The 14151-nt window shown below is 38.6% G+C and overlaps 1 protein-coding gene across 1 annotated transcript in view; it reads left to right on the forward strand.

Annotated features, from left to right (window-relative positions):
- LOC145770425 (VWFA and cache domain-containing protein 1-like) overlaps positions 1–14151 on the forward strand; it is a 29396-nt gene that overhangs the window by 5636 nt on the left and 9609 nt on the right. Inside the window, exons 8-18 of the mRNA XM_082582069.1 lie at positions 1688–1819; positions 2531–2580; positions 3823–3961; positions 4817–4966; positions 5337–5454; positions 7415–7526; positions 8252–8420; positions 9432–9565; positions 11612–11793; positions 12774–12884; positions 13230–13355. Of these exons, the coding sequence (XP_082438195.1) occupies positions 1688–1819; positions 2531–2580; positions 3823–3961; positions 4817–4966; positions 5337–5454; positions 7415–7526; positions 8252–8420; positions 9432–9565; positions 11612–11793; positions 12774–12884; positions 13230–13355 (1423 nt within the window). The remainder of the gene's footprint in view (positions 1–1687; positions 1820–2530; positions 2581–3822; positions 3962–4816; positions 4967–5336; positions 5455–7414; positions 7527–8251; positions 8421–9431; positions 9566–11611; positions 11794–12773; positions 12885–13229; positions 13356–14151) is intronic.

Genomic DNA, 14151 nt, shown 5'->3' on the forward strand with positions numbered 1-14151 from the left:
GCCGATGCAAATTGGAGTCCTCCACATCTTTTTGTTAGCAGTATCTTTTTCTTTTACTTCCACTGTTCTTGCCATATCGTTTGCCACACAGTCTCTAGGACTTTTTTTCGGCCTTCCTCGCTTTATTTTTTCAATTTCAAATTTTCTCTTTCCTCCGATATAATGTTTTCTCCTTACCATGTCTCTAATGCAATTATGTATAGCCTGACACGTTTTATTACGTAGGCCTAAACCAGGGGTGCGCAACCTTTATTACAGGAGGGCCATATATAAATAACTGGGTGAAACCGCGGGCCGCACGTTTATTTAACATAATGGTTTCTAGTAGTTGCAGGAACAAAAATGTATTTTTTTTTGTTCTTTATGTTATTCTTATGGCATTATTGGGGGGTTATCTCTTTGCAGATATAATAAGTCAAGACGCATAATTTTCTAAAGAAAACTGCTATTCAAATTTATTGTCACACCGACTTTATTTTCAGTTCAGTGGGAAATTTGCAGCTGTTTTTTTTTCCGACTGCTTTTTCCCAATTTACTTTAATGGAAGTGCTCGCAATTCGAAGTCCATTTTCCAAATGTTCGTCTGTCAGAACCGATCGATAGGGAAATTTTATGACAACCATTTTAGAAAAAAATTGTTAGCACAAATACGTTGAGCCAAAAAGAGCCATTTTTGAAGCCATGAGTTTTTTCAAATGTGGAAAGTCACCTTGTTTAAGATGCTTTCGGTGAAAATCGCCAAGATTCATTTATGAATACTTTGCTTTCAAATCCGTTTTCCCTTGAAGATCAATCAGTTCAAGTTGGATATCAGCTGGTGCTTTGTGAATGTCTGTCTTGAATGGCGAAGAGAATATACCAAACAAATGTTCATGAGATTTGAAGTCCTTGAAACGAGCCAAAAATTCATACAACAATTTTTCAAGTTGGTCTGCAAATTCAGTTTTCTTCTCAGGATGCATTCCATAGTCTCTCAAAGTTGGAAAGTGAAAAAAATTTCAGTCTGCATGTGAGCTTTCCAAAGTCGTAATTTGTTCATAAAGCCTTTTATGTGACCATACATTTTTACGTTCCAAATGATTAAGTACAATGGATTTGCGGTCACCGGTGGAGAATTTCTAAAATGATTAACAGAAGGTGCTAAGTCTACAGTAGGCTACAATAATTCACTCCACAATGAATTGTTCACACGTAGGCCTATCAGACTAAGCTAAATTATAAACACGTTTCGCGGGCCGCGCAAAATTCAAAATTAGCACATTTTCGCGGGCCGCACAGATTTTCTTCGCGGGCCGCATTTGGCCCGCGGGCCGCACGTTGCACACCCCTGGCCTAAACAATTAAGCATTGTCAATCCAAAATTATTGCCAACTAAAAGTTGTGACTTGGCAAAAATGTCCCAGGACTGGCTACCGAAAAAGAACAAAATGTCCGAGGTGACTATTTGACATTTTTTCTGAGTGCAATGCTTAGATTCAACAATCGTTTATTGTTTGAGTTTAAGGTACAGTAACATAACATATTCATTATCATACTGTGTGTATATATAATTATCGTTTGATAACTGCAGGCAGTGGAACACTGTTTCTGCCTTACAGCCTCATCAGTGCAGCAGGTACACTGGATTTTAGCTCTGTTTATAGCATATAATTATATTATACACACTTAATATATCTTTGATGTGTAGATAACGTCATTCATTTCCTGACGGATGGGGAGACTGATGACGTATTCTCATTGGTCTCCGGAACTATTTCTCTGAAAGCGCTAGAGCTGGCCAAAGCTGTCCATTTTATAGCTTACAGGATTGGAGAGGACAGTAAGTATCATAATGATTAAAAGAAAATAAATTTGAACTGTAGAGTTAAACTTGTGTCGAGGTAAAAAGAAGACTTTTACAAAAGCGAAGAAAAAATGCTCATGTTTTTAGAGCAAACGATAAAACGTATGTTCAGAGACTCTGCGTATGTTGAATGTTGATAATATTTGTATTTTCCTACACTTCGGGATGCTGCTCCAACTGAAAGCGTTTTGTGGTTTCATCAACACTGAAATTTTCCTTCGGAAAAATCTATGTTTTACGTAATGTGTTTTTCAGTTATTGATCTTTACAAGATTAAAATTTTCGTGTAATATATTTTGATGCACTTTGGGTTATTTTTTGATGCGGTATCTAGCAGCTAAACAAAGGCATTTTGGCCTGTCCGGAGTCGGGCAGTTATAAACGGAGGAGTTGAAGTCGTATATTTTATTGCACGGTTGCACTGCTCTGTTAGGGCTCTGGAGCCAGAGTCACAGGGGTTTTGATCTGTGCGGAGTCGGCTAGTTATAAACCGAGGAGTCGGAGTCGTACATTTTTCGCCCGATTCCACATCTCTATTGTTAAGAGTCCTTTTCGTGAACTGGGATTGCTCATTGCGCAATGGCTGCTTTAGTTGTTATTTGTTTAGTATTAGTAAAAAATCCTTTTTAAATCATTATTAATGCAGCAATATAACCATTGCATTTGTGATCATGTGGTGCTTTGCAGGTTCGCCATTTTTGACGAAACTTTCCAGTTTTGCCGCTCCACATAATTTGGTATGTTTTTTTTTTCAATTTTTTTCTTTGCCCATGGTTTTTAGTATACACATAAATAACACTATTTATAACAGAAGAAGTTATATACCCTCCCTAACAATTCAAAAACAGCTGTTTTGTGTCAACTTTAAATAGGAAATTGTACCTATAACCGTGGACGTCGCTATAATAGCATCTGGACTGGAAGCCAAATGCCACCGGACAAGATGAGGCTCAAACAGGATTGCCATTTTGGCGGATTTAATGTTAAATTTGAGAAATTCGACGTTTTTAATGGATTCTCAAGTTGACCACTGGCCAAAGGTGTTGCGACCGTGCCATGTTTTAACTTGAGAATCCATTAAAAACGTCGAATTTCTCAAATTTAACATTAAATCCGCCAAAATGGCAATCCTGTTTGAGCCTCATCTTGTCCGGTGGCATTTGGCTTCCAGTCCAGATGCTATTATAGCGACGTCCACGCTATAACCACCAATTTGTTTGTCGTATCCAGGCTTACACACGGTGGTTGAAGATTTAGATTAGGGAGACGGGAAGGCAAGGAAGCCAATCTTCATGTCCACCTTCAGGCATGCCTTTAAGTGTCCTGCCAAAGACACAGCCGCATGCTCTTGAGCGGTGTCGAACCGGCGCTCTTTCGATTGCTGTTCCAGAGGTCTCACCACTCGGCTATACAGCCGTGACTGATTGGTAAGGTTGTTTGACGATTGCTCAGTAACGTATGTTCAAACTCCATTCAAGAACAAACTTGTCAAGACACTTAATCACTTGAAGGTAGATGCAGATTGCTTCCTTGCCTATTCGCCGACTTCCTTCAAATCTTTGGGCACCATGCTAAAGCCTAAACTCGATATAAAAAAATCAAGAACTACGAAGCTATGTAGACCTATAGAGTAGTCAACGGGAGACATTGAATAAAAACGTGTGTAGTATTTCCTGACCTCGTATGGTCAGTAATTTAAACTAAAACGCAACATAAAACACTAACTGATAACAACTAAATGGTTTATTATATATTATAACATCAGAATCGAGTAGTTCTGCTGTACTGATATCAGTTGTACCGCTGTAGCCTACCAACAAATATATCATAATGGCAAGCAGTGTTGCCACTTGATTACAAATAGAGTATATAATTCATATTTGCTACAACGTGCATAAAAAAACGATGTTTTACTGTTTTTATAATGGCCTACCTGTAGTACTAAATTTAACTTTCATTTTCATATAACGTTTCTGTAGGGATTAAAGTTGCACTTCATCCGAGATAAAACCCACATTAAAAATCAAATGGCCGATATCTATCATGGGATTGCCACTCGAAGAACCGATATAAACATAGCGAGCTGGTCTTCCCCGTATCTTGATGCAGCAGGCTTAGGTTGGTTTGCTCATTTGTTGTTTAAACAATGTGATTGTAAAAACTATATATATTTTGTTGACTGTGGTATAAATTGTTTTTGTCGCACCTAGTCTTATGTACTGTAGTTGAAGATTTAAATTGAGTGAACGAAAAGGCAAAGTCCGCCCCGTAGTTGATGGTTACGCGCCCGGCTCAAGATCACGGGTCGCTGGCTCGACTTTCGGGGTGTGCGCTTGAGCAACACATTTCAGGACTGCTCTCCATTCAACGGCACCTAGTGAATGGAATAATCCCCCGGCAATAACACTTCAACAATCGGAAACTTCACTCTGTCAATCTCGGTAACCGGCCCTGCGTCAAGAGCTTCTACAAGTATGCGAAACTACCAAGAATAACCAATCAAGGCTTTGTCAGTTCGAGGATAAAGATTCAAAACCAACCAAGAAGCCAACATTCTTGTGCACCTTCAAACATATTTTTAAGTATCTTGCCAAAGACAAAGCTTTTTTTTCCTCAACAGGTATCGAACTGACGTCCTTTCGGACGTTGTGCCAGCATTTTCACCACTCGGTCACTGAAGCCGAGTGGTGCAAATGATATTGAAAGTCCTACACACTATTTTGTAAGCCTAGCTATCTTCAAGTATCATAATTGTCAGCCAAGGCTTTTGGCAGTTAGTTGTACTTTCTTGTAAAATTGGAAAAAATAACCAACCACTGCAGCCAAGCGAAACACCACGTCACCTTGCACGTGACTTTCATACGACATATTTGAGATTATCACGCATTTGTGACGTTATACGACTGTTCTTAAGCTCAAGTTCGGGTCTTCTATGTCCACTTTCATTCGCCTCACTTGACACTTGTTGTCCAGGCCAAGTCATGACAATGAGTCTACCAGTTTACAAGAGGAATTTGTTCTTTGGGGTAGTTGGCTTGGATGTTGATCTAAACGATGTGTTCTCGAGAGCGTCATTTTACAAACCATCCGAGCTATCGTACGCTTTTGTTGTTGCACATTCAGGTACAATAAAACTTCAATTAAATTGACTATCCCTTGTGACTAACCACGTCTAACTTTGGACTATAATACGCCGAGATTTAGAAACTACAGTTCAACTCACAACGTTGTTATTCAGAGTATATTTCTCTATTTTGCCTTCGCTCCCAATTAATGAAGTGAATGTAGCGTTTCGTATACTAAGTTTCCGAAGCAACTTTTGAAATATACTTAAGAATGTTACATTGTGACTTCCATTTATCTCGCCACAACAACTATGAGCCCGAAGCATTTTCGAACCCAGATAGGGATATGGTTTGGGCAATCCCAACGTTATCATCTGCATCTGCACCAAATGCTACTCATACCAGCGAGTAGATTTGGTTTGTTTCAGGTTTGGTGCTTTCCCATCCATTTTTTTCCTTCTCCAGCGATGAGGATTCATCTCTTATTCGAATCGTTGACTTGGAGACTGATGCTGCTTTGCTTCCATACGTACAATCTATCGAAGGGTAAGATATACGGATTTCAAATCGCTTTTTTTTGACCCCAGGCATAACTTTTAACATGATGGTAATGTTTGACACTTCAAAGGCAAACAGGTTGCTTCCAGGGTTGTAATCAGGAGGAAGGCAAAGAAGGCAATTGCCCCCCCCCCGAAACATTTTAAATTGGCAGCAGTGGGCGAGTGGTTAGCGCGTTGGGCTCGCAGTCGAGAGCCTGCATGTTCGACTCCAGCCACCCGCACTTGCTGTTGTTTCTCTGGGCAAGACACTTTACGATAATTGCCTCTACCCAGTGATCGATTTCGAGTAATGGGTAGTACCAAATTTCAGTCATAAGTAGAATACACAACCGGAAGCAGACATTGCAGTCGGCTGCAGCGTGGTTCAGGTGTACGTCGGAAGACGTACACCGATGCATAGCGCTCAAGTCCGCTTTCCCGCAATGCAGGATAAAGATATGAAAAAGAAAAAAACAAGAAAAAAAAACAATACAAAGTATATCCAATACAAAATATACTTATTTGCCCCTCATGAAATTTTGTGCAGGCTACGCACCTGGTTGCTTCATTCTTGGGTTTAAGTCGCTGGGAACAATTAAGTTTAATTTAAAATGAAAAGGATGCTATTTTGATGTGTGTTTCTGGGTAACTTATACCAGTATCTACATCGCATCTATGGGATATGAGCTATTATGTTATGATTTTATTTATTGTCGCTCTACAACTGCTACTATAGGTTCTTTCTCATTTTTGATTTTATATCAGGTTCAAGATGTAATCATATTATTACCCGACTTATCCTCACTGCGTTATGCAAGCAAGAATACAATCGGTACCGTTTTTAAAGTCTTCGGTTTGACCCGATCTGGAATCGATCTCAGATCTACCAGCACCAGAGCCGAAGGCGATAATCACTCGGCCAGTGAGCTAGTATGAGTATGAGCTAGGAAGGAAATTAGTCTAAAAAAAAATTATCTCAACTTAAAATTTTGACTTTTGGCGCATTGCCTACAGTGCTTTTCGAGTGGCCACTCTGAAACTTGAAACAGAACCAATGTGTAAGAGAAGATCCACAGCAACCGAAGTGTGAGTGAAAAATTTCACTAAAGTCGTTCCTGCAATTTGCTCTATGCTTTTACGTGAAGCAAAAGCATGACTGTTTATAGCCTTGCTGAAAAAATCAATTAATTGTACCGAAGAAAACTAAGTGTATGGGAAAAATTAAAGGGCAAAAACATATCAGTCACATAAATCACCGTCAATAACCTGTAATGACTGGAACTCAGTGTGTTTTCTACTGATCGTTGTAACTCATGAGAGAATACTTCTTGCAACCTCCATGTGTTTACATTTTGTCTTTTACCAAAACACTCAGCACATCTTTTGTTGAATTTCCTATCTATGCAAATGGGCGAACATTTCACTTTACTTCACAATGTAGATATCAATGACCTGGTTTAGCCTGATGCTGCGAGGTCGCTGTGGTAATAGCGAATTGCACTAGCTTTCGGAACACAGTTCCCTAGTCATGTGCTATTTTCATTTTGTTTGGGCAACACGAAAAACAGGATCTGCATTCAAATTGCCAATTTATTTCAATTGCACTGAAATTTCAACACCTTCCTTTTATACGGCTGCATAACCGAATAGTGAGAGCCATTGTTCGACGTTTGAAAGGGCGCTGGTTCGACACCGCTCAAAAGCATCATATGGTTGTGTCTTTGGCAAGACACTAAAAGATATGGCCGGAAGGTATACACAAAGTTTGACTTCCTTGCCTTCCCGTCCACTTACTAAATCTTCAATCACCGGGCGTAAGCCTGGATACGACAAAACCAAACCTTCTTTTTACTGCATTTGCGAAAGCATCGTTCATTTAACTGCAAGCTGTTTACAATAATCACCTTTGCGCCATGGTTTGTCAAAATTACAAATTCCCATTATTTGCTTCCATTATTTATTTACAGCGGTTCTTCCGCCTCTGTATCTTACAAGGCCACAAAAGTTCTTTCTCTTGGTAGCAGTAAGAAGTACGGTGTGTTGAAGCGTCAAATTGTTTCAACAGTCGCATGGATGCAGGTAGGCTGCGCTTTGTTCTGAAGCAAGGTTTCTTAACGTTTTTATAGTAACTGGCCGTCTTCAAGGAAACTAGCAAGTTTGCGGACCCTTAAACTTGTTTGTTCTGAAGCAGAGTTTCTTAACGTTTTTATAGTAACTGACCGTCTTCAAGGAAACTAGCAAGTTTGCGGACCCTTAAACTTGTAAGAGTAAAATTTTTCAATTTTACCTTCGAGCTCTGGACATACAGGCAAATGTTAAAAATTACATGGTGGAAACAAAAGATCACTAACGACGAAGTATTAACCAAAATCAATTCAAGCAAAATTCTCTTACAAATAGTCAAAAGAAGAAAATTGAAGTATTTCGGACACACAATAAGGCAAAACTCGTTACAATGATCATTAATAGAAGGGAAGATAAACGGTAAAAGAGACAAAGGCATACCAAGCATGATTTGGACAACAAACATCACTAAATGGACAAAATTAAGTTATTACAGTGCAGTACGAACAGCTCATGGTCGAGAACAATGGCGCATTGTATCTAACCCTCCATACGAGGAAGGAACATAATGATTATGATGACGTAAATTTTAGTTCTTGATTATTTTTATCTTAAAATTAACATATTTGTAGACCCCCTAAAGCGTTTCCAAGAACCCTCAAGAGATCCATTAACTTCAGGTTTAGAACCACCGCTCTAAAGTATTGAAAGAAAAATTTTGAAAAGTTTTTACCTTCTAGATCCCGAAAACAAGTTTATCGTTTGGCGTAAGTATCGCAAAACCAACGAAAGAAACTAGAATTGTCAAAGGAGGAGAGAAGTTAGATAAAGACGCCCTGCTTTATCACCGCTTTGACGTCGTTCCACCCAAAAAACAATGTGTGCATGTGAATAGCCTTGCTTCTCCAGGTAAAGGTCCAGCACTCAAATGGTTTTCATTTCAATATTTAGTTTAATGCGTAAGCAAAAAAATAAAAAAACATGTGATTTATGATTTTCATATAGAAGTTGCTAAGGTGTTGCATTAGGCCTATATGTTTCCTGATTGGCTCCTTTAGATGGAAATTGGCACAAGTGTAAGCTTTATATTTTAGACTCGTGATTTTGGGTGACGCCACTTTTCATTTTATGACGGAATTGAAGCAGAAAGCGGCATCTATTAGATGGAAGAATTTACAATCAACAACACAAACCCAGCAAAAGTTCTGTCAAACTCTATGACCGGGCTGCAACTTTCCAAGAGGTGCCATTCAAAAATCCCCTTTGAGCTACACAAGAAAAACGTAAATCCTAGCTAAATTACTGTGAGTCATAGGTTCGCCATCGGCTGGCTTGGCGCAGAGGGTTATGGCGATGGTAGTCAACTCATTGACGTGGGTTTGATTCCCACCACTGCTATTGCTCTTTTTTCTTCTGTAATTACCAAACAAAGTTTAAAGGGGATTTTTAATGGTACCTTTTGGAAAGTTGCCACCGGGCTCGCGTGATTAGTTCAAGGCTTCTACAAGTATGCGAAACTCCCAGGATTAACCGTCCAAAGAAGTTTTTTCAGTCCGAGGATAAAGCTTCCTACAAACGATCATTGCAAACCAGCGCGGTGTTCAGAGGGTGTGCCCACTTTCATGATGCCCATTAGGGTGTTTCATTTTTTCCACACTTTCGAAATTAAAAACGTTCAGGTTTACGTATGATGGGATTTCGGACACTGATTTGAAAAATGTAATTTTTATTCCATTATGACGTCATTTAGATGTGGCACCGCGTGGTCGAAACTCGTGTGGGGCTAAAATAGGGGATTTCCCATAACTCGGTAACGGAACATGGTAGAGAGACGAAATTGGTGTCAAAATGCACAGAAGGGTCGCTTTCCTATACCTTCTTATTGATGATGTTGCTCATCATCCAGCATTTGTTTTCAAGACAAAAGCAGTGTCTTTTTCGCCAAGCGAGCCTTTGTCGATCCTGATTCAGTGAATATCGATTTGAAGCCGGGCGACGTGCGCGGGATAGCCGATTTCGTTGAAAGCAATGGTCCGTCTTCCATAAAAATAAAGGTGCCTGCTGTATTTTATTCTCTTGGAAATGCGTGGTACAAAAAATTACTAACAAAATTATTCCTTTTGCATGGATTTGATATTATGCTTCAACTTTTTCAAACGTCGAATCAATGTAGAAGGATGGAGTTTTATCTAGATTTAGCTTATTAGAGTAAAGACAACAAACTGGAGTAAAACAAACTGCTTACAAACACTTTTGATTGTGTGGATTTCTTCCCAATGGCAATCAGAAGCCTACTTCAGAGATTATTCTTGATTAGCAAGAAATGTTTTTGTTTTACATTGATTTAATGTCTGCAGAAGTTGAATCAATGTAAAAAAGATCAATTCTTCTAGCTGGTTTGAAACGTCCCAGTCAACAAAACCTGTCATGCAGACGTTGAATCAATGTAAAAATGACATGTTTTGCTAGCTGGGGTGCAGTTGCAAAAGCACAGAAAATGAGATCACGATTGAATTGCTTGGAGGATTAACAATGGACCAAGCGGTACATGACCAGCTCAAAAAAAAAAAAAAATACATGACCAGCTCAGTGGCAGAGTAGTTATCGCCTTCGGCTCTGGTGCTTGTAGATCTGTGATCGATTCCAGGTTGGGTCAAACCGAAGACTTTAAAAATGGTACCGATTGTGTCCTTTCTTGCATAACGCAGTGAGGATAAGTCGTGTGATAACGTGATGACATCTGAAGACTGATATAAAATTAAAAATGAGACCTGTCGCTAAAAGACTTCAGCAGTTGTAGAGCGACAATAAATAAGACCACAACAATATAAAGCGGTACAGCTTAACAAGACAGTGCATGTTGAAGAGTTGAGTAGATGGAATGGAAACAAAGACACGAGCGAAAACGATTCGAAAGTAAGAGATTTGGATGCAAAAAGACCAAAGAGGCGGCTGTTGTCTTGAGTTGGACTTGACTTTGATGGAAAGATGATGAATATAAGATGAATAGCGTCAGATAAGATGAAGTTGAGCAATTGATTATACTTGCTAGTTAGTCAACCTGAAACAAGAACACTAAAAAGAATTTAGAAAAATTTGTGTGAAATGACGAAGCGCGTGCGGTGAACCGAAAGATCTGCCGTTTGAAGATGTCGTCAGGGTCGAAGTTCAAGACCGGGTGACATGGAGAAATGCCATTAGACAAAGCAGATATTCGTTGGCGTCCAATGCTCGTAATACGGAACCAATAGACGTTAAATCGTAGAGATAGGCAGATAACTATTATTTTATGCAGTTAACCTAGGGATATCTAAAGAAGGTACGAAGGCTTTTATTGCGTCTGACAATAGAAGGGCTTCTGTTCATCGTAAATAATCTCTACCGTAAAATGACAATTTCCAAATAGTTTAGTAAACCTTGTTATGATAACGTGCATTGCGCTATTGCCACCAGGCAGGGATATTCCCTGAGTGCTCATAATTACTTGTTAATTCAACTATCCGTCTACTTGCTTTACACCGAGCCTCCTGCAAAGGCTTTGTTAAGAAAAACAGCTGACTGGTAATCTTTCAACTGTCGTCAAACAAGTATTCTTTAAACATGCTCTACATAACATTTGCTAACTGTCTTCTATAGTTGACTACCAGCTGCACTACAAACATTCTGCGATTTAAAAAAGAACCTCGTGTTTAACGCGCTGCAAAATACCGCTTTAGTAGTGTCGTGAGAATGAGCAATCTCTGTGAGCCTTCGTAGGCTATCCCCTTCTTTAGATATTCCTGAGTTAACCTCACACGAAAGGAACTTTTCATAATTTAATTTGTTTCCATTTTTGGTGTATGCAATATGCTAATCATAAAATAGTAAATATTCAAATTTAGCCCCAAAAAGTGGAAATGTAGCTAAACCAAAATGTTATAAGATACATCAGTAATGCAGTCTTAGGGAATAAGTATGTTGGTAAAAATATTGGATAAGGCAACCGTTCAACATACTGTATTTAGTGTTTACCTTTGCTTGTTTGCAAGGGCTTAGGTAGCAAAATTTCCGAAGGGATTGTCCTCTTTTCACCCCTGACTACGCCCCTGCTTGTTTGTTAGGAAAGCGCCAGGCGTGAAGCAGTGGCTACACATTGGGCTGAGGATTTGTGGCTTAAACGAGGGCAAGACAGTCAGCTTAAGAATCAAGTTATTTGGAGATATGTAGGCACAAAGCATGGCTCCTACAGAGTGTATCCTGGTACGCAGCTACCTTTCGATTTTGATCCTGTTAGGAGATCATGGTAAGGTGTAGTTTCGTACTTGCTTATATCTAGAACAAAAGCTAATTATTTTTTTTAGTTGATATCACTGGAAAATGGAAACGATTTAGTTTTGGAAACGTCTGCTGAACATGGGTGTGTTAGGCCTATTTTGTTTATTAAAAGCTGGATAGTTACTAGAAAAGTACGCAGCAAGCATTTAGTAAAGCATTGGCTTAGGAAAGGTATCATTTGACAATCGAAAAAGCGATTGATGTTTTAAATGAATTTCATAATAAACAAGATCAAGAGGTGTTTGTTTAAAAAAATAGGCTTTGAATTTTTTGTCGTTCAGGCATATCCCTTTGTTTCATTTTATATTTCGGACTACAAGACGAAGTAGCATTGTAAATTAATGCAAGATCTTACATTCATTGATAAATTATTATCGATTTGAGGGTTTTGGATTTAAATCTCGGTGGATATTATTATATTTGAGCCTCCTACAAGTCAGCACATGTGAACTGAGCATATTGAAGTTGAGCAAGTGACAACTGAGCGAGCAACATTTTAGCAAGTGGCTGAAGTTAGCAAATGATGACTGAGAAAGCTGAAGCTCGGCATGCAACAAATCAGCAAATTCAGTTTAGAAAGCGATAATCAAGCTAGTCCAAACTGAACAATAAATTTTATTTGCTGACTTGGCAGTAGTTGAAATGTAATTGTTGAGTTGAATCACTTGCTGAGTTGTCGCATACCGATTAGTCTGACGACCATTGTATTTTGGATTGTATTGTTTCTGATTCCATGCAAGTGTGTTTGACGATTTGTGGAACTCGTGATGTGTTTGTGTTGACCCAACCATTACCCAGACAACAAAATCCGTCATTTTTTCATTAATTCAACGTCAACATCAATGTAAAAACGACCGATTTTGTTGTCTGGGTAAGTGTGTTCGCATTGTCGGCATTTCTGTTTGAATCTGTTAGACGTTGATTCAGACATGGGATCTCCTTTTGAAGGTACGAGCAAGCTGTTGCGAATCGAAACAAAAGCGTCATCACAACTCCTTATAAGGACGCAGCCAGTGGTTCGGCTGTCATCTCCTTAAGTCATGCCCTTTTTGAAAAAAGGTAAAATATTCTCAGTTTTAGCCTATACATTCCATGATAACCGGATAATTGCATAGTCAATGATTATATTAAACTTTGCACTTTTAACCGATACATGTGATTATCCGGTTATTGTATTTGAAATTTAGGAATTTTATGCGGTAAAACTGTTTATGCGTTTTAAGCGGTCCGCGGTTAACTGATTTCGTCTGAAATGGCTTTGTTTTGTATTCTTATTGCACGTGAGCGTGAACCTGATCATTCTTCCAATGTGAAGATAGGGTGAATAAAGATGATGCTGTTGTAATTGAGGCTAAAGTTTCAGTTGGTTTGCAGTTTCATTGCTGCTTCTTTTTATTTCATCAGACCCGAGAACGCAAACGATTTGAAAAACAAAGAAATTTTTGCTGTCATGGGTGTTGATTTTCTGCTGACATATTTCTATGATATTTTCTTGAGGATGTATCCTGTTTGCCAAGAAGATGACTTCAAGTAAGAGTTGTGCCAGTGCCAAATCAGAAAAGAATTTTAGTGTTGATGTGCCTGGTTTATTGAAATCATTTTCTGGCCAGTGACTAACCACTAGTTTTAATAGTTTTAGTGCTTTCCTGAAGGCCTGATGAAGGCTTATTGAGTCATGTTTTATGTATTTTTTTTTTTGTTGAGTCACGGCTACCTATAAATACGGCCTGATTTGTCATATTTTGCAGACATTTCTAGAATTTGTCAACTTTGGGCTACAGTTTAAATGAATTTTTTTAAACATTATATTTTTTCGCCTTTTCTGTATCCCCAGATGACACAATAGGTTTTAACATCCTCAGATGTAGAAAAACAACGACAGTTTTATTTCGAAGATTTTTGTCAGACTGTTAATTTTTCAATAACAGTCCGATTGAGCGTTTTTCAACTTATTTTTTTTCTCGTTTGCTACTGCTTTCCCAAGCCAACAAAAAGCTTTTATATCATTAAGAGACCGCAAAAAGTAAAAACATTTCAGAAAATGTCAGTCAAACACTAGCAGTAGCGCTAATCAAAATCTGCAAAATGTGACAAATCAAACCGCACCTCCAGGTTGCCATGGCTGAGTATAGCCTGTTTTTGCTTAAAATCCAAATCTAGTTTGTAAATATTATGCTGTCCAAGTAGTTCACATATTTCTTTATGGAATTAAATTTTTGCATCAAAACTGACTGTAATGGATAAATTCGCTAGGAAGGAAGTGTAAAATGGACACCAACCTTTGCTTCTCTTAGTCTCGATAACGGCAAATCAAACACGATTCGCC

Source organism: Aplidium turbinatum, chromosome 5, assembly GCF_918807975.1.
Source record: "Aplidium turbinatum chromosome 5, kaAplTurb1.1, whole genome shotgun sequence".
In the NCBI taxonomy this organism is placed as follows: Eukaryota; Metazoa; Chordata; class Ascidiacea; order Aplousobranchia; family Polyclinidae; genus Aplidium; species Aplidium turbinatum.